This window comes from Leucopleurus acutus (genome assembly GCF_964270905.1).
Source record: "Leucopleurus acutus genome assembly, chromosome: 4".
In the NCBI taxonomy this organism is placed as follows: Eukaryota; Metazoa; Chordata; class Mammalia; order Artiodactyla; family Delphinidae; genus Leucopleurus; species Leucopleurus acutus.
Window position 1 is genome coordinate 135,246,718 of NC_139146.1, and position 19,390 is coordinate 135,266,107.

Consider the following 19,390-nt stretch of genomic DNA (forward strand, 5'->3'; position numbering starts at 1 on the left):
GAAATATTATTATGCTTTGTTCTGAATCCTCAGAATTCTGAAGAAGCTGGTCCATTGTGTTAATACTGGAATTATTTTTTGGATCAGCAGCCAACTGTGAAGACACTGATACAGATTTGAAGGAAATTACTGGCATAGGACTTGGGAGACTGGATTTTGTGTGTGTGTGTGTGTGTGGTACACGGGCCTCTCACTGTTGTGGCCTCTCCCGTTGCGGAGCACAGGCTCTGGACGCGCAGGCTCAGTGGCCATGGCTCACAGACCCAGCCGCTCTGAGGCATGTGGGATCTTCCCGGACCGGGGCACGAACCCGTGTCCCCTGCATCAGCAGGCGGATTCTCAACCACTGCGCCACCAGGGAAGCCCCTTAAGAGACTGGATTTTTGACTTGACCGTCTGACTATGAACCTTGTGAAAAAGTCACCTAAGCATCTTGGACATGAGGTTGCCCTAGATCAGTGCTTTGCAAGTCTTTTATGTTGACCATATACAGGTGTTTAATTAATTTAGTGGGTTGGGGCCAACATTCAAAAGAAAGCAACATGGAATAGAACAAAATATATTCAGGGTGCCGTGAACACACTAAGGGTAAATATTATTTCATAAAATTTTTGTTACAAAGGGATGAGTGTGCATAACTGCTATGGGACATTGTATAAAGTAAAATTCTTCTTCTGTATTGCTTTTAAAATTATTTGAAAGTCATTTTTACCAGGTGATTTAAAAAACAGTCTCGGGGACCTCTCAGATATGGTTATGTCCATAATTAAAATTCACTAGGTGCTCTCATTTTTAGGAGGAAGCCCAGATATCCCAAAATATCAGAATAGACTCTTTATAATTCTTGCCTCTAGGACTGTGCCCTCCAAGGACATGGTGAACCACAAGCTTCCTGTTTCCATAGTACTGCCTCATATGTCCATGCCTTTGTTGATATTTTTCTCTTGGCCTCAGATACTCTCTGTAGACACAAAGCATTACCTTTACTAGAAACCTTTCCATACTCAACTATTCTTCATTGAATTGGCCACTCCTTTTCTTAGGTCCCTATTATCATTTTTACTGTCTTGCGTCATAGCCCACGGTACACTTGACCGCAATTAATAATGGTGTAAAAAATCTATCCCACCCTACCAGACCGTGGAAATTTGGAGGTCAGGTCTTTGTATCATAAGAACTTGGGTTTTTTTTTTTTCCTTTTCTTATACATATGTACTCTGTTCTCCCTTGCTCTTAAAATAACTGTATTATTTTAAAACAATATATATTTATTGTGTCTCAAATGACATAAAAAGGCAGTTGAGGAAGGGATAGATTGGGAGTTTTGGATTGACATGTACACACTGTTATATTTAAAATAGATAACGAACAAGGACCTACTGTATAGCACAGGGAACTCTGCTCAGTATTTTGTAATACCTAAATGGGGAACGAATTTGAAAAAGAAGAGATACACATATATGTATAACTGCATTACTTTGCTGTATACCTGAAACCAACACGACGTTGTTAATCAACTATACTCCAATAGTAAATAAAAAATTATTTAAAAGGCAGTTGAAAAATCACCCTCAATCCCATAACCCGAAGAGGAGCACTGTTAGTATCTAAACCGATGTCTTGCTCTGCCTGCATTCACATAAAGAGAGAGGTAAGCATGCACACAAGTGCAGGCACACACACGCAATGTTACACCAATAAATTCCTTTATTAATATGACCAGTTTTTCCTTTCAACAATGTCAAGGACACTTTCTCTGTCAACGATATACCTGTACACAATTTTAAATAGCTGCTTGTTATTCTAAGTCATGGATTGTTTTTGGTTTTGTTTTGGTTGCCATTTATCAACATTAAGGGCAGTGATGGCAGATCTGACTTATTCCTTGTGTGCTAAAAGTATCAGTTAGAAGGCACCATTATTGTCCTTACTTTCTTCAATTAGCTGTAGAGTCCTGAGCTGGCTTTGCAGCTCTCTTCAAGGCATTCTACATTATGCCTCCTTCCCTTTATCCTTGGGCTGTGTCCTGTTAAAATCTCTGTGTATCAGAGTCTCCTACCTAGCAAGGCAATGTCTTTAGGGAAAGCTTCTCTTTCTTAAGAGAATCATTGGGACTTCCCTGGTAGTCAAGTGCTTAAGGCTTCACGCTTCCAATGGAGGGGGCATGGGTTCGATCCCTGGTCGGGGGACTAAGATCCTACATGGTGCGCAGTGTGGCCAAAAAATTTAAAAAAAAAAAATCGTCTCTAGTTACACGGTAAAAATTTGACATTTAACAGTTTTCCCATTTAGGAACTAATAAAGTAGAATCATGCATATATTTATATGAATATTTTGAATCTCATCTCCCTAAAACAAGGTATGAATCTGGATTGTACCTGACCTTCCTCTATTCTGTGGACAGGAAATTCAAGATGATATATAATTGTTTTCAATGCTCAGTTCCATTTTACCAGCCACTTCCATTCTTTGGTAGGTATAGATTGCTAGTACAGTTCATTAGGATATTTCCTCTACTCTCTGGAGCTAAAGTTAAGAGCTACTCAGATATATTATTCTAATAAAATGAAACATCTGGTACAGTTTTGGAAAGTGCCAAGCTTCATTATGATGAAAGCTTATTTGTGTCATTTTTGTGTGTGTGTGTGATCTGACTCAGGAACAGATCATCTGTTTCTTCAGTGTAACTGGATAGCCTACGTATAGTCCATGTTGTTCTTATGTATTTTCTCCTGTTTTTAGCCTCAATTAAAGCTCTCGGGAGTTCTTCATCCGTCAGTTTGTGGCTTACACAGTAGAGTGTATTTTCATACCGTACGGTACTAACCCAACCACTCTCTTAGACTTTTTGTTTCCATCTCTATATTCTAATCTTGAATCCTATCTTACTGAGTCTCAGGAATACTGGTGTCATAGTGTGCATTGCCTTAGGTTTTTGTTTTTTTGGGGTTTTTTTTGCGGTACGCGGGCCTCTCACTGTTGCGGCCTCTCCCGTTGCGGAGCACAGGCTCCGGACGTGCAGGCTCAGCGGCCATGGCTCACGGGCCCAGCCGCTCCACGGCATGTGGAATCCTCCCGGACCGGGACACGAACCTGCGTCCCCTGCATCGGCAGGCGGACTCCCAACCACTGCGCCACCAGGGAAGCCCTGCCTTAGGTTTTAATATAAACCATATGCCATCGATTACCCATGCTCTAGTTATGAGTGTGTGGAGATCTGAGCAATCAGTCACTTCTTGCTCCCTTCCCAATTATCTCATATAATTAACTATCGCCTCTTGCGTTGTTCCTCTTTCCATCCATACCTGTGCTCCTTAATAGCACCTGTTCTCAAACAGGATAGACTTTGCCCCCAAGGAACATTTGGCAATATCTGGAGATTTTTTTTTTTTTTTTGCGGTACACGGGCCTCTCACTGTTGTGGCCTCTCCCGTTGTGGAGCACAGGGTCCGGCCGCACAGGCTCAGCAGCCATGGCTCACAGGCCCAGCCGCTCCGCGGCATGTGGGATCTTCCTGGACCGGGGCACGAACCCGTGTCCCCTGCATCGGCAGGCGGACTCTCAACCACTGCGCCACCAGGGAAGCCCTGGAGATATTTTTGATTGTCACAATGGGAAGGATACTACTGGCTCCTAAAAGGTAGAGGTCAGGGATGCTGCTTAACATCCCACAATGCAGAATATAGGCCCACTCCCTACAACCAAGTGTTAGCCAGTCCAGAATGTCAATATTGCCTAGTTTGAGGAATCTTTCTGTGTAGAAACTGACTTCATGGGTTTTGGTTGAACTTTCCAATTCCACCTCTGAGATGTTCAGTTTGATATAGTCTCATGATTCAGACTAGCTGCTCAGTAAGCCAAAAATGGAAGGTTGTATCTCATGTTTCATCCATATCCTCTACTTTGGTTGAAGTGAGGCAGCCTTTGTTATTAAAAACAGTTCCCTTCTTGGTGAGTGTTATATCACCCATTGACATTACCCCAGTTACACACAATAGGGAATGAGGGAAACTGAGGCATATTTCTAAGTAAAGAATAAAACCAGAAGGATTAATAAGTATGATTATCCTCAGATACTCTCTACTCCAAATGGTATTTGTTGTTATGGAAATTACATTTGCAAATATATTAAGGAAAACTCCATGAGCAGCTTAATACTAATACGGTTTCCTTTTTTTTCCCCTCCTTTTTTGTTTTTCAGACATTTCACATTTTCAAGAACAAAATGATTTAAAAGGATTACTAGAAAATCTCCAGCAAAATATTCAAGCCAAAAAGAGAAAGAATGTAGAAATCATGTGGCTGGCTGCAACGGTAGGCACTCTCCTGTCAAATGGTATTCCCTGTCACCGTGATATCAGCAAGTGTTATCGGGTATCTGCTATGTAGGGTCCAGCCTCTGCACTTTGGGCTACCAGATGTCATTCTCCATTATCCAGGAGGTTAGGCATCTAGTCTGTCAATACACAGAAACACAAGATAGAAGAAGATGTATTCAATGAGAAAAAATCTTACTCATTGGCTTTTCTTATAAATTTGGGATGTGTTTGAGGTTAAAATCAAGTGTCTGTGATTTTCTTGTTACTGCATGTTGCAATGTCAATAGCCCATGTCAGTCAGGGTTTTGAAGTGCTGCTCTAGAGACATATGGTTTCAACAGAAAGTGGTTATCAGATCTCTGACTCACAGCCTCAGTAAGGCTCCTGGACATATTGTTTTGTTAATGAGCTTGTAAATGCGTTTGTCAATTTAGATATCGGCATAGAATTTATTACTGATGTATTGCTCTTAGGTAATGAGCTATATTTTGTATGCTTCTTTCTCATTTAATGGCAACCTCAGGGTAGAAGATCTGCCTGCTTCCCCACCCCCCCAGGTTTCTACAAGGTTGAGGGAGAAAATCATGCCTATAATTTTTAAGCTCTTATCTGGCAACCGCTCAGGTATAGCTCATATGAGTTTTGTTAAACATTCAGACCCAGAGATCCTTTCACTAGGAAGGGATCTTTTCATCAGGAAAGGCACACATTGGAGATCTTTTTGATGAACGCCGTGTTTGAACTTACTGCACAGGATTGCTCGTGTAATTTGGAGTTGAGTGTAATAGATCTTCTCACATGTGCTATTCATTCTCCATCAATAGCATTTGAGACAAAGCCTTTCCCCCTACTGCCAGCGCTTCAATTATAATCTAATATTACTTACTGTCTTCTGGGAAAAAGGAATGGATAATGTACCATGAGTCTACATAAAATAATTTACCAAAAGCAAGGCAGAGGAAAGCTGCTCTAGTTTCCCTTCATGCCCTCTTGGAGCCCCAGGGAAGAAGATCAAAGGTAACAATATGAAACGTTGCTTTCAGGCAGCTCATTTACACTGGTCCCATTTAGCATCATACTACATTACATGAAGGTTGTTTTTAATAGTTCTTTCTCCTGTGTCTGCTCTATATACCTTCAAAGACTACTATGGTTGCTAATTCTCACGAAAATTTCACAAAGACAGGTCGTAAGTTATTTTTGCTATATTACTAATGACATGATAGCACAAAAGTACTTTGATCATTGCCCAAGGCCATCTGACAACTTAGGAACATATACATATGTCATTATGCACATATCGTGCAGTCATGTAAATTGACAAATGAAGGATGCACAGGTAGAACCACAAATGAATATTTTCTCTAGTACATGTAGTTTTCTCATTTGAATATATTAAAAAAAATTCCCATAAATCCTACGTTTCTGAAATTTTTTTGAAATGTATATACCAACCAAATACGGCTTACTCACAGCTTACCATTGAATCCATGAATGGGTGATTACTTGCCTTGATAAATATACAGCACCCATAGTGTGCAAATTTGGCATTCTGTAGGAATATTGACTGTATTATTAATAACATGTCTATAGGGTGATACATGAGTTTCAATATCCTCTTTGTAAACTAGGGACCTTGGTATTACTCTTAAAGAAATATAGAAATTCCCTTTTACATTTTCCAAAAAGTTTTTATTTCTGTCTCTGTTTTATTATCCTCTCTTCTTTAAAACGATTAATGAAATACTGCTTTTGTTAATGTTTTACATTCTAATTGAAAAATGTAAAGCTATTTGGTTTTATCTTGAATGAATTTTAAAAAATGAAAATTTAAAAAGACCGAATACCAAATTAAGCTAATGTTAAATTAAGCTCATATAGTTCAAAAGAGTTGTGAAATACAGAAACCAAGACCCAACCTGTCTGCTTTGATGGAATTGCCCCAGCTTCTTTTTTTTTTAATAAATTTATTTATTTTATTATTTTATTTTATTTTTGACTGCATTGGGTCTTCATTGCTGCGCATGGGCTTTTCTCTGGTTGCGGCGAGTGGGGACTACTCTCCGTTGCAGTGCGCGGGCCTCTCATCATGGTGGCTTCTCTTGTTGTGGAGCACAGGCTCTAGGTGCATAGGCTTCAGTAGTTGTGGCACATGGGCTCAGTAGTTGTGGCTCAGGGCTCAGTAGTTGTGGCTCGTGGGCTCTAGAGCACAGGCTCAGTAGTTGTGGCACACAGGCTTAGTTGCTCCACGGCATGTGGGATCTTCCCAGACCAGGGATTGAACCCGTGTCCCCTGCATTGGCAGGCGGATTCCTGACCACTGCGCCATCAGGGAAGGCCGCCCCAGATTCCTCTTGATTTTAAATTTGTAACATGAAATATCCTTAGTAGGATAGTTGCATACAATTGTGACAATGCATTTTAAAGAATATTCATTCTTTTTAAAACTCACCTCTCATAAGTGACCATTGAGGTCTGTATTTTGTTACTATAAATATAGTCAAGCCTTTGTTATTTTATATTAAAATTTTTGAAATACTATTTATTTAAATGCGTTAGTGTTTTCTACAAGAAAAAAAAAGATTACATGTTGAAATCAGGCTGTCACGTTTCTCTAGTCACTTACATTGGAGATAGTGAGAAAGGACCTAAGGGCTAATAAGGACTTGTAACTCCTAAGCTAAGTGTCAGAATCACAATTAAATCATGATAAAAACCCTTGATAAACTGTATTATTATATCCTCTCTTCAAAGCAGGCAACTGTTAAGGCCTCCTCAATGGCAGATAGTAAAGCAGGCCTGTATTTCATCAGAGTAAATGTATCTTAAGTGCATGTTGACGAACATTGTTGATGCCTTACCATGGACTAGGGAAGAGAAAAGAATGGAGTGCTTCACCTGTTAACCGTAAAGCAATGAGACCATAAATTATTGCTACTTACAGATACTTCTCCTGGCTTACATCAGAATAACAACAAGAAAGAATTATAGAGAGAAACAGAACAGGACAGAAGTTAAAGACTTGGTCCTTGTTAGGTAGACTTATACCAGCATCCTGGCTCTGCTCTGTTGTGCATAAGGCACCTTACCTATCTACACCTCAATTTCCTCATCTGTAAAATGAGATTACTATACTTTCCTCCAGGGTTCATGTGCAGTTAAATTAAAAGAGCAAAATCTGTATGAAATTTATTAGCATTGTACCGGGTGCACGGTAGATATGCAATTACAGTGGCCATTTTTGGTGTCCTTATTCTTACTAGTTGCATTGATGAGTGGTTTCCTTATCGGTTTCACTTGGCACCATGTGGATGTTTGAAATCTCGTAACATCCAGCAGAGATTAGTAAAGGTTATTTTAAATATATAGTAAGAAGGTATTAGCTATGTAAGATTCAAATCAAGGGGCTGATCCAGGAAATACAGATTATTTTTTTCCCCTTCACTATTAAGATATTGCTTCTGAGCTGTGATTATCATTATCCCCTGCAGCTTAGATGCCCTCTCAGAGAGCCTTGCTGCCTCTGCTGGATATTTACCATCTTATATGCCTTCAACAGCCCCACACCTCATGTACAAAGAGCTAAATAAATTAAATCTATTCCACTAGCTTTTGAAATGAAAAGGTAATATGTTTCCATTCTATAGGCAGATTGAACCAGTTAATTTTCATAAATTAACATAAATTTGGTGGGTTTAGACTAGAAGTGTCTAGAGGACTCTGACACTTTAATCTGCGAGTAAACAATAAATCGTGTATATGTCTGTTACAGATTTGTCGCAAACTAAATGGCATCCGTTTCACCTGTTGTAAAAGTGCCAAAGACAGGACGTCGATGTCAGTGACGCTTGAACAATGCTCAATCTTGAGGGATGAACACCAGTTACACAAGGACTTCTTTATCCGAGCACTGGATTGTATGAGAAGGTACCCCATATGTCTTCAACTTTTTTTCTTTTTTAAAAAATATTTTATTGAAGTATAGTTGATTTACAATATTTGTTAATTTCTGCTGTACAGCAAAGTGATTTAGTTATACATATATATTCTTTTCTTTTCATTATCATTTATCATGGGATATTGCATATAGTTCCCTGTGCTATATAATAGGACGTCATTGTTTCTTTTAGGTCATTTTAAAGTTTGGGTTTGTTTTTTTTTTCCAAATATGTATTTTACTGGAGGACTAAACATTTAGTTACTTCACTGCATTTCCATGGCTTAGAGCTGATGACATGAGAGATAACATAATTTTAAGTGAATAGTCATTTTAGGCAATAAAAAAAATGTGGCCAGATTTTGATCATCTGAATGGAAGATATATTTCATGAATACATTTAGACCTAAGTTGAAGGGCTCCGGTCCTTTCACATATAACACTTGAAGAGCACAGTCCCTTTTCATACAAGTCGTTATGTGTATGCACAAAATAAAACTAAGTCGTTATGCAAACAAAACAGCTATCCAAAAAATGGCAACTAACAGGTGATCTTCCCATAGCTTGCAGGGTCTTCCTGTCTTTAACCTCCTTCCTAAAATTATTTTCACATCACTCATAATAAAGATGGGATTACACGGCTCCTTTAAGATTGAGAATTAATATGGTTACTCTGCTGACATTTAAAATATTCTGCCTGAAGTCATGTTTCTTGATTCATTTCCACAGTAATTAAATCTAAAGTCTAAGCCATAATGGGAAAGAAAAAGTGCCTCATTCACAACAGCTGTCAGCAAGGACATACGTTAATTAAAAACTTTAGCAAACTTGTCTCTTTGCCACAAAGACCGACTCAGGAGCACAACAGGAAACATGGGACAGGCTCCCTGATCCCAGAAAGGAAAGTCATGTGATGCTCTGAGAGGGCTGCTTCTTATCTGGCATGTCATTAGCTCCACTTTTCTTTTAACTGCTACACTCTTTCCATGGAGAGGGTGATGCTTGCCTGCGCTCCTTCTATGCTGTATGTTTTCCCGGCTAATGAGAGGGTTCTGAAGTCCTCTCTTTTACCCCATTTCATGTCTCTTGGCATTTTCGTTGCTCAGTGGAGTTCTACCATAATTTTTGGATAAATGTATGAGGATATCTTCAAGGCCTGACATGAGCATCTCCGCCATACGAAACATGTTTGGTTGTCATAAAAGACTTTTTTCAATAATAATCTCTCAACACTCACAGGGGAAGGTTCAGAATCTGAGTATAAAATCTTCTAATGTGCATTTAAAAAGTACAAATGTCACCATGGATGGAACAAAGATGCCAGGTGAGGAGGGTAGAGCACATGATGTTACAGGCCAGAAACCCTAGAGGGTTAAAATGATTCAACCAGCATAAATTATCTGGAAGGTGAAACTGTTACTTGTTTATTTAAGGTAGGGGTAAGAGAGGACCCTTACATTAGAAAGGTAATTTTTCCCAATCCGTAAATAAAGGGCATATCTGTCATATATATGTTGAACTATAAAACTACATATTTGGGAATAGCATAAAGGTTGTATGGACCTGACATTATATATACAACACATTTGCTAATGACATAACATTTATGAGGATTTAGTTTAGGATTGTGAAATAAAAGTAAGGCACTAGAAATTTAATCCAAAAATACTAAAGATCTTAACGTCCATATCCCCACTACTCTAGTGAAATTCAAATCTGCCAGATTTATCCTTTGGTTTTGTGTCTCTGTGAGGGCTGCATGAGAGTGTGAGGGCTTGTGTGTGTGTGTGTTCGTGCGTGCATGTGTTTAAGGGAAATAGACGTGTTATTGTCTTGAATAACTGATGTCCTTTCCCTCTTTGGGTACTGTCTTACATCACAAGCCCATAGGTTTGTAAGCTCTGGCCACAGGGCAGAGCAGATGAGAGAATGTGGCTTCGGAGCCAGCTGACCTGAGTTTGAATCCAGGCCCGTGCCACTTAGCAGCCAAGAGGAAGTTAATCTCATCCTGCCTCTTAGTGCCTGAGGCAAGTTAGTCAACCTCTTGTTGCCTCCATCTTCCCTTGTGTGAAAATAGACATGCTAATAATAGTAGCCCTTCTTAGGAGTGTCTCCAGGATTAAATGAATTGATATGTGTAAAGTGATTAGATCAACGTTTGAGACACAGGGATCACTCTACGATATTTGTTAAGAAAATAAATATCAAAGGTCATGATCTTCCTGAGACAATCAAATCTAGGCAATTATGAGCCTCGTATTTTTTCTGAATATATTATGACATACGGTTTGACTCCAATACCATATATTAAAATCTTGTAAATAAGCTTTCAAATGCAATGTTTTATCTATTTAAGAAAATAAGCTCTTTAAATACCACTTTGAAACTGTGCGTGTGTTTACAAATGCTGTGCTAATTATGGATGGATTGCATTCATTAAAGTAAGCCTGGCTAGGTTTCTTGTAAGTATTTTTTATGTTAATGTGTATTATTGTATGCCCTTACAAATAATCATAGAATTTGAGGTCAAGGAGTCACCTTAAAAATTTAGTCAAACCTGCTTCACCTTATGAATAATGAAACTGAGTTCTGCAGAGTGTTTCAGCAAAGACTACTCAGAAAATACTAGAGCCAGCACTAAAACACAGATGCCTTAGTTACATTTTTTATCCTGTGCTATACAGTAGGACCTTGTTGTTTTCCTTAGTTGTTTTTTTCTTTTTTTATAAATTTTATTTATTTATTTTTTATACAACAGTTTCTTATTAGTTATCTGTTTTATACATATTAGTGTATATATGTCAATCCCATAATTATTTGGTGATGTATTTGACTACTTCACATCTGTTAGTTGAAACATTATGTAAGTCATATGAATCATAAGAACCATGTACTTTTCGAAATTGGAGACTGTGTGCAAGACCAGAGTGGTCTGCCCAAATCCTGAGACCTTGAAGAACAAACTCTAGTTCTAAAATGTTAACTCTTTAATTTCTACCTTCTCTGTCATGTTCACTATCGTATCTGGGCATTTGAGCACAGTGTCTGGTCCAGATTGAAATAAATATAAATAGTGGTTGAATAAACAAAGAACAGTCCAAATAGGAATTCATTCTGCTGCCTTCTGTTTTTCAGAACCGTGTAGCAACTTTTTCATCTGTTTTTAAAATTGTATTTTCAATTATGTTCAGAGATAGTGGTTCAGTTCTTACTTTTATGTCTAAGCCTTGTTTCCTAGGGTTGCACTTGGGTCTCCGTAGTTCAGTGGTCAGTCAGTGATTAGCCAGAAGTTGTGCTCAAACAGTTCAATCCAGTAAGGCTTTCAACCTCTGCTGATATATCTGTGTATGGACTGGGAAACATGTTCAAATTCAGGAGTTTTCGTATCCATCCTGCCTTTTCTTTCCACCAGGCCCTATTAGGTCCTACTGGTCAACCCAGGATGTGTGGAAATTGATCAAAGCCCTCCACGGTTCTCTCATGTCCAGGATCTCATTGCCCATTACATTCATGGCTAGTCCACTGGTCTGGGGAGTAGCCCAAGTGGGAGTGCAGGCTCAGGCCAGCTGTGAGGTTGGCAGTCAGCATTTGTTTGCCTCCAAGGAAGCTAATGCTTCAGACTGCCTGGGAGTAGGCTTTTCTACTCTTCACTTCCAATGCACTCAGACCCTGGGGCAGCAAAGTTGCCAGTTTCCCTCGCAGCCTCTCCCTGGTAGAGGTTTAGCTGAGAGGGGCGGGGTGGGAGCCGCCCCAGGCAGAAAGACCACAGACTTGCCAGTCAGCAGTTTTCCAAGAAGAAACTTTTCCACTTGTTGCTTGTCTTTGGCTTATTATTAGGGTCCTGAAATGGTTGGTTTTGACAATATTTTTCAGTGTCATGGTTTTGGGAGGAGGAAGAGGATTTGCAGAGCTCTTTGCTCTGCCGTCTGATGGACAGTCCCAGCCTCCAGACAGTGGCTGCTTCTGGAACATTACAAAACTACGTATATTTGGACCCTGTGCAGTTTATCATTCAGGTGGATCCAGGGATCCAGAATTTTTAAGAACTTTACAAATATTCCAGGACACACACTGGATTAAAAAAAAAAAAGCTAGTGTTTTAAAGGAGTTTGATTTTTACGTTTTTAAATGTATTAAAGTTTTTTATTTTATTTGACATCAATTGCAGTTTATTTTATGTTTGAATTATACTAACCACCTTTCAGGCTATTTACTCTGGATAGTTTTAAAAGTTCACCGGGGTTATAATATCAATGTTGTTTTTGTAGTTTTAGTTTTTTCCTTATCTATATTAAATTTTTCTACTGTATAGTGCTTCTATCTGTTAAATTTTCAAATTATTTATGGATGAGAGGAACGTTATAGATACAAAGAAATAAAGCTTCATCTACCTGCTTGTTCAGAAGTCCCCTCACCAGAGTAAGGTTCATGAGAGTGGGGACTTTTGTTATCTTGTTCACTGCTATATTTTAATGATCAGTACCTAGAATAATGCCTAGTTAGAGTAGGTTCTCAATAAATACTCAATGAGTGAGTGAATGAATAACATAGGTTTCTAAAATGTTCAAGTCCTATAAGGAAGTTTTGTGCATACATGGGCATTTGGAAATAAGCAAATGAAATTATTGCTCAGCTGTGACATATTTATAAGCAAAAGTTCCAGAAGATGAAAGTGAAAGTTTTGGAGAGGTTTCAACTCAAATTCAAAAACAAACAGGCCACAAACCATCCACCTTAACGCACAGTCTGAATCTGTCAACGAAAACTTTAGAGACAGACGTGAAATAAAAAGGTGTTTATTTAGGGCTGCAGCCCGGGAGACACAGATTCCACAGGCATCTGAATTGTGTCCTACCAGACTACAAAATGGGGGAGACTTATAAAGGCAGAACCCCACAAGGTTACAGTTAGTTACATGAGTTGTTTATCAAGAATTATAATTGGAGCTGGCAAGAGGCAGCGTGCTTGTTAAGTGAGGATTGGTTGGGATCCCAAACGGTTGCATAGTTACAGTGGAAGACCTTGAGACCCTAGGTTGCAGCTGGCAGGTATTGTTCTGAACACGGCTAGGGGTGTCCTTGGGTCTGGTACAGCTCAAAGGAAGTTCAGGTCCCCAGTGGTGCAGAGACTTGTCGGAGACCAGGTCCTCAATGGCCGCCCCACTGCATTTTTGTATGCCGGAACCATGATTACTCTATCATAATTTCAACTTGTCATTATACCCTCTGTACAGTTTTTTAAAATTTCAGACTCTCTCTTTTCTTACATATCCAGTATTACTTATAGCTTCACACTTCCGACACGTGCTGCTACTTACAGTCTGTTTGACTGAAATGGCGCAAGATCCTCTTCAGATTAGGAAGTTGGCAAGGAGTGGGTAGGTCTGACTCTGTAAGGAACTCTTAGCAGTTGCCTATGTTATAAGACCAAAACAATGATTCTCACAGGAGTCCCACCACAGACTAGGTTCTGGGATAGAGCCGGGGTTGAGGACTGCTTGACTAAAGTCTGCCTCATTTAAACCAGCCACCATTCAGGAATTGATTTTAATGGCTTTGTGGTATGACTATAAGCCTGGTATAACTATCCTTTCTTTGAGTTTTGAAGTGTATGTGTATCGCCAAATTCTCCCTTGATCATCTGTGGCAGGAATTTATGAAATGGTGGCTGAATAATCGGCAGATTTTTATTTTTAAAAAGAAAGGGAGAATGCGTCCCCGGTCTCAGTATCAGCACTCAGTTGTTTCTTATGGAATCACCATTGAATGCTAAGAGCCATCTTGTCACAATGCGTTTGCAAAAAGCATATTTAGTAGGGACTTTCAAACTTATATTTGATTAATAGGTGATTGGGATTGGATTGGAAAATAATAAAATTTGACTGGATTATAAAATGTCATGTTTTATCAAAAAATAATTGTGTCAGGAAATTTAATTGCCACTAAAAAGTAAATGAAAATGCCAGTGCACTGTTATTTTCCCTTAAGAGGAACTCTAGGATTTTGGGTATATACAGTGTAGCAGTGTGACACCATATTGCTTAGTTGTCTGTCTGTAACTTTTATTTTCCTTATGTTACATTATTCTTCCATCTGTCATTCTATAATGGCTCTTTAAAGTTAAGATAGTTGGTATGCCATTAGCAAGACTAATCAGGGTATGCTTCAGCATACAACCTATTTACTACCCTTAAGATACAGGGCTGTAATCATTCTATTTTAGTAAATATTTAATTCACAAGAGAGGGATTAAAAGGCCCATCAGCCTTATTTTTATTATCCTGCTGAATGTCGTATCCTCAACATGAAGTTTATGTGTCGGGGAGTGTAATTTATGAAATGTTCTGCTTTATAAATAAGTGACCTTAATCAACTGATGTCAGTATAGGTTTTATTTCTCATGACTCCCTTTGTGGGATTTGTTTTTGAGTCACAAAGGTCATTTATGTCTTCCTTCTTTCCTTAGTCTTGTTTCCACTTTGGCTTTTTTTTTTTTTACTTTTGATTGTATTAGTTGGAGAAGAGCTCCCCTTATTTCATATTATCCCCTATTTCAAATATTGAAGTGAATAAGAAGCATTGCAGACATAGGTAATTGAAGCTTTCAGTTGTCTCTTGACTGTTGGAAAAGGATGTGTTTATGTAGAACAGCCCGAGCCGGAGCAGTTTCTCCATTATCACTTAGTCTTATCTCTTCCCTTGAGAGTTTCAGTGGTGTGTTTGCTGCATTATTTCAGTCCGTATCTGTGACAAGTAACAGTAATAAGCCCAGATGAAGTCACTGTCTTCTTAGGCATGCTAATAATTACGTGAAAACTTACCCCACTTAGGATGTTGTTGCTTCAGCTGCTGGTAAGATGAAAGATGCTGCAGAGAGTACACTTCTATAGAAATCATGTTAGAGCAAATATCCCTTAACAAGATAGCCACAGATGAACCACCACAAAAGAACTGCTCTTACTAGAGAAATCAAAGAATGACCTACAAAAAAACTTTCAACTTCCTGAACAAAATGTTTGTGCTAATTTTAGGCTATCTTCTTCATACATTTATGTGTGTCAGATTACTTTCCTACTAAAAAGTAGTAGTTTTGAGGTCTGTTTCTTTTCTCTAATTTGTTTGGTATTTAATTTTGTTTTCAAGTACTAGTGACTTGAGACCCTATAAGTATGCAGCTTATCATTCAGAGCCGTTACAAGCTTTAGACACACCTTTCCAAATAAGTCACTTCTCTCAGTTCCTCAAATTATTAACTGAGGACCTAGACATATAAGTGTATGGAATATGTGCTTTTCATTTAATTTAATGAAATAACATGTAAATGAATCTAATTTAAATAGATTTAACTTCTGCCACAAACACAGGTTCTTAAAGTCAAGAAGACCTGGGATTAAATCCTTATTCCAGCAATTATTTTCTGTGCCGCTTTTAAGTTAATGAATCTCCAGGCCTCAGTTTCCTCATCCGTAAACCAGGAGTAACTATCTCTCTCTCTCTCCTGTAGGTGTTGTGTTAAATGACGTCACCTATTTGAATTCTCTATGCCCGGCAGATATTAGGTGTTATGCTTAATAAGTGTTACCCTGTTCTCCATGCTTTCTCCATTTTTACCTACCCTACTTAACCTTTCCTGTCCCGTGTTTGTCTAAAAGTGCCTCCTCTGAGACTCCTGAAATTGAGGAATTTTCCTGGTGTTCAAGATCTTAGAAGAAAAATCCCAGGATTAATACTTGTTTTCTAAGAGGCTTAAACTCTTTCAGTGACTTTGGGCTAGAAGGTCTGTAAGCTTTGCTAGAGCTCAACTAATAACTTCAGGGGAATCTAGGATCAGCTGAGCCTGAAATAGGAGGTTAGCACTCATCTGTGGTCCCCAGAGAGCACTCAGCCAGTGGAACTTGGGAATGTCCAATTCCTGAATGCCCACAGACTTTACTGAATATTCAGTAAATAATGAGCCAGGACCCCACCTCAGGAAATGACCTGGGCAAACGTAATCATTAGCAGAAACATGTCACCATCATATTCGTAGGCAAATGTAAACATTTATTGAGTATCTACTATGGCAGTGTACCAGACTAAGCAAAGGGAGACATAAACTTGTAATAATAATAGCAACTAAGGGTCAATGAGTTCTTGCTATGCACTAAGAACTACATGAAACATCCTATGTGAGGAACCTTTATTAATCCCCACAATGAGAATATGAGATAGATGAGGTCACATGCCTAAAACTATTATTATTAGAGTGGATCAGAGGAGAAAAGGAATCATTGTGGGTTGGGTGGTCCTGAGGGAGGTAGGATTTGAACTGTGTCTTGAGGATGAGTACAATTTAGGTAAGTAGCAAGGAAGAGTTAGGAGGTCTTGACTAGGAATATCTAAGTGGTTAAGGCTAAGAATATTATTTATTAATTCATCATATGCGTTGGGTGTTTTCGTTTCCATAACTGGTCTCGTAGTGTGTGTCACCTTCAACGACTCATATTCTTGAGCTGATATCATGTTTTTGAGATCTATGTTCATATACAAGGTCTAGTTCTCCCCTTTTAATAGCTGTATAGTATTCCTTTGTATGAATAGAACACAATTTACCTATTCCCCTATTGAATTTTAGGTTGTTTCTGATGTTTTGGTACTATAAGCAACAGTGTAATAGACATAGTCACATGTATAACTATGAACACAGTATGAAGGTACATAAACGTATAAGTGGAATGGGTGGTATTTATATTTTCAATTTTACTAGATGCTACCAGATTGTCCTTCAAAATAGCTATACTAATTTATATCCCACAAGCCACGCACACATGCTCCCATGTTTCCACAAGCCCCAATATTTGTACGACAAGAATTTTTACCAATCCAGTGGGTAAAAAGTGCTGTTTTGGCTTAATTTGTATTTTCCCAATAATAAGTGATATTGAACATCTTTCTAAACATCTTGGCCATCTTGGTTTTCACTTTTGGTAGCTCATCTTTATTGCTTCATATACAGAGGGTTTGCATATAACTGTGACTTTTAAAAATGTGACTTTGTAAGGCACTGGTTTATGGTGTTTAAGTTTCAGAAAAGAGGGTTTCAGGAGTGGTAGTTTTTAAAAAATATTTTTATTTGTTTTGTTTATTTTCTTTAAAAATGAAAGCACAGTGAAATAGGACAGAAGGGTCTCTTGGATTTGGAAAGAAAAATGCACAGTGTTTTGACAGGAGCCTGTGATGTGATCTGAGACTTTTTTGAACTCCACTTTAGACAAGGGAAGGAAATTTCCAGCTGAGACACAACAAAAACCTAACAGGTGATTAGGGAGACGATTGATGCCTTTGCACTTGGAAAATGAGGTACAGCAGGAACCTGTCCTAGAAAGGGCTTGTTCGCATTACAGAAGCCAGAGATGCAGGCAGCCCAGGCCTGAATGATGTGTGCAGAGCAGTTATGCCGAAACCCAGCAAGTTTATTTATGCTCCCAGAAGGTTGAGACACAAAAGTCAAGGCTTAAGCTAGTGGTGTAGCCTCATATCGTTGAACTTGAAAGCCATGTTCAAGGAGAGAAACAATTTGGAATTAAACATGTGGATATGGAACAAATATCGTAGTTCTATCTCAGATTCTGTTTGCTTTTAAAGTTTACAAGTTTGTTAGGGCATTCTGTTCCCATACAATAGTGCTTCCCAAATCTCAGTCATTCATTTAACCACCCAAAGGTTTTTTTCCACAAGTGTTGCATGAACAATCATTTATTTTAGCCTTGACCTGGGCAGGGATGTTCATGAATTCATACAATTGTTATGTTTTTGTTTGTCCTAATGCACGTGAGAATAAATCCCAAGGTATTAAAAATCAATGCATTGTCAGTGTACCGCGTAAAAATTCCTGTCTTCATCAAAGAGCTTACTGTATTCGGGTAAACACTGTCATTAACAGGGTTTCAATCCTCCTTCTAACCTGAATTTTGGTTGTAGTGCTCCAGTCTCTAGCCCAGGGTAACAAACTGAAAGTCTTCACAGGCTACTGTCTAATGAAAACTGGACTGAGAGGCAATAGAGTTTATGAAAAAGCAGCCAAAATACTGTAAACTTTTCTCCTGATCAGAAAATCACAGACGACAAAGAAGTTCAAATGCCCAGTGTGATACATTTATACCCGAGGGTAATGATCTCAAGTTCTATGGGCAAAATATATTATGCACAATGACACCGCATTCTCTTCCATTCATTGAGCCCATCAGAATTTATGTGAATGTGAATGACATCTTTATAAGGATCAAGGGTGTAATTTATAAAACATATCATTTACAAAATCGGTAGCTGATTCGTAGTAACAAGTCGCATGTGATAGTTCTCAAGTATCACAGCATTGTTTTGGGGATTTCACTGCACTGAATCCTCTAAAATCTAACCATGGAGACAGCTGAGTGGACAGCAGGATGTCAGGTGAAGTAAGTACAGACAGTCCCTGGCTTAAGACTGTTTGTCTTAGGATTTGGGGACTTTACAATGGTGCAAAAGGAATGCGCATTGAGTAGAAACTGTACTTGGAATTTTACTCTTTTCCCAGGGCTAGTGATATGCAGCACAGATAATCTCTCGTGATGCTGGCAGGGCAGCCACAGCTGCCATTCAGCCACGGGATCATGAGGGGAAACTGCTGATACACTTAGAGCCATTCTGTTTTTCAGTACAGTATTTAATAACTGATATGAGATATTCAAGGCTGTATAAAATAAGCTTTGTGTTAGATGATTTTTGTGCAACTGTAGGTTAATGTAAGTGTTCTGAATGTGTTTAAGGTAGTCTAGGCTAAGCTATAATGATCTGTAGGTTAGATGTATTAAACGCATTTTTGACTTATGATATTTTCAACTGAAAATGAGTAACGTAAGTGTTGTGAACACTTCAAATGTATAGCATCCTTTAATAAGCTTTTTCTTTTTTAATATAGTGGCCTCATTCCTAGTTCAGTTTTATGACATAACCCTTGCCCTGATATAACTTTCTCACAATCCATTCTTGATATCTTACTAAATTTTATGTATCCATTTAGACTGTCTTAAATTCCTTTTAAAACAAGGTGGGGGGCTTCCCTGGTGGCGCAGTGGTTGAGAGTCCGCCTGCCGATGCAGGGGACGCGGGTTCGT

The 19,390-nt window shown here is 38.6% G+C and overlaps 1 protein-coding gene across 7 annotated transcripts in view; it reads left to right on the plus strand.

Moving 5' to 3' along the window:
- INPP4B (inositol polyphosphate-4-phosphatase type II B) overlaps positions 1–19,390 on the plus strand; it is a 583,153-nt gene that overhangs the window by 536,833 nt on the left and 26,930 nt on the right. For 6 of the 7 annotated variants that reach the window (XM_082838508.1, XM_082838506.1, XM_082838512.1 and 3 more), the window contains 2 exons: positions 4,202–4,314; positions 8,092–8,246. In XM_082838508.1, coding sequence (XP_082694634.1) covers positions 4,202–4,314; positions 8,092–8,246 — 268 coding nt within the window. Of the gene's footprint in view, positions 1–4,201; positions 4,315–5,222; positions 5,273–8,091; positions 8,247–19,390 lie in introns of those variants that run through there. The other variant, XM_082838509.1, reaches the window with a different exon arrangement.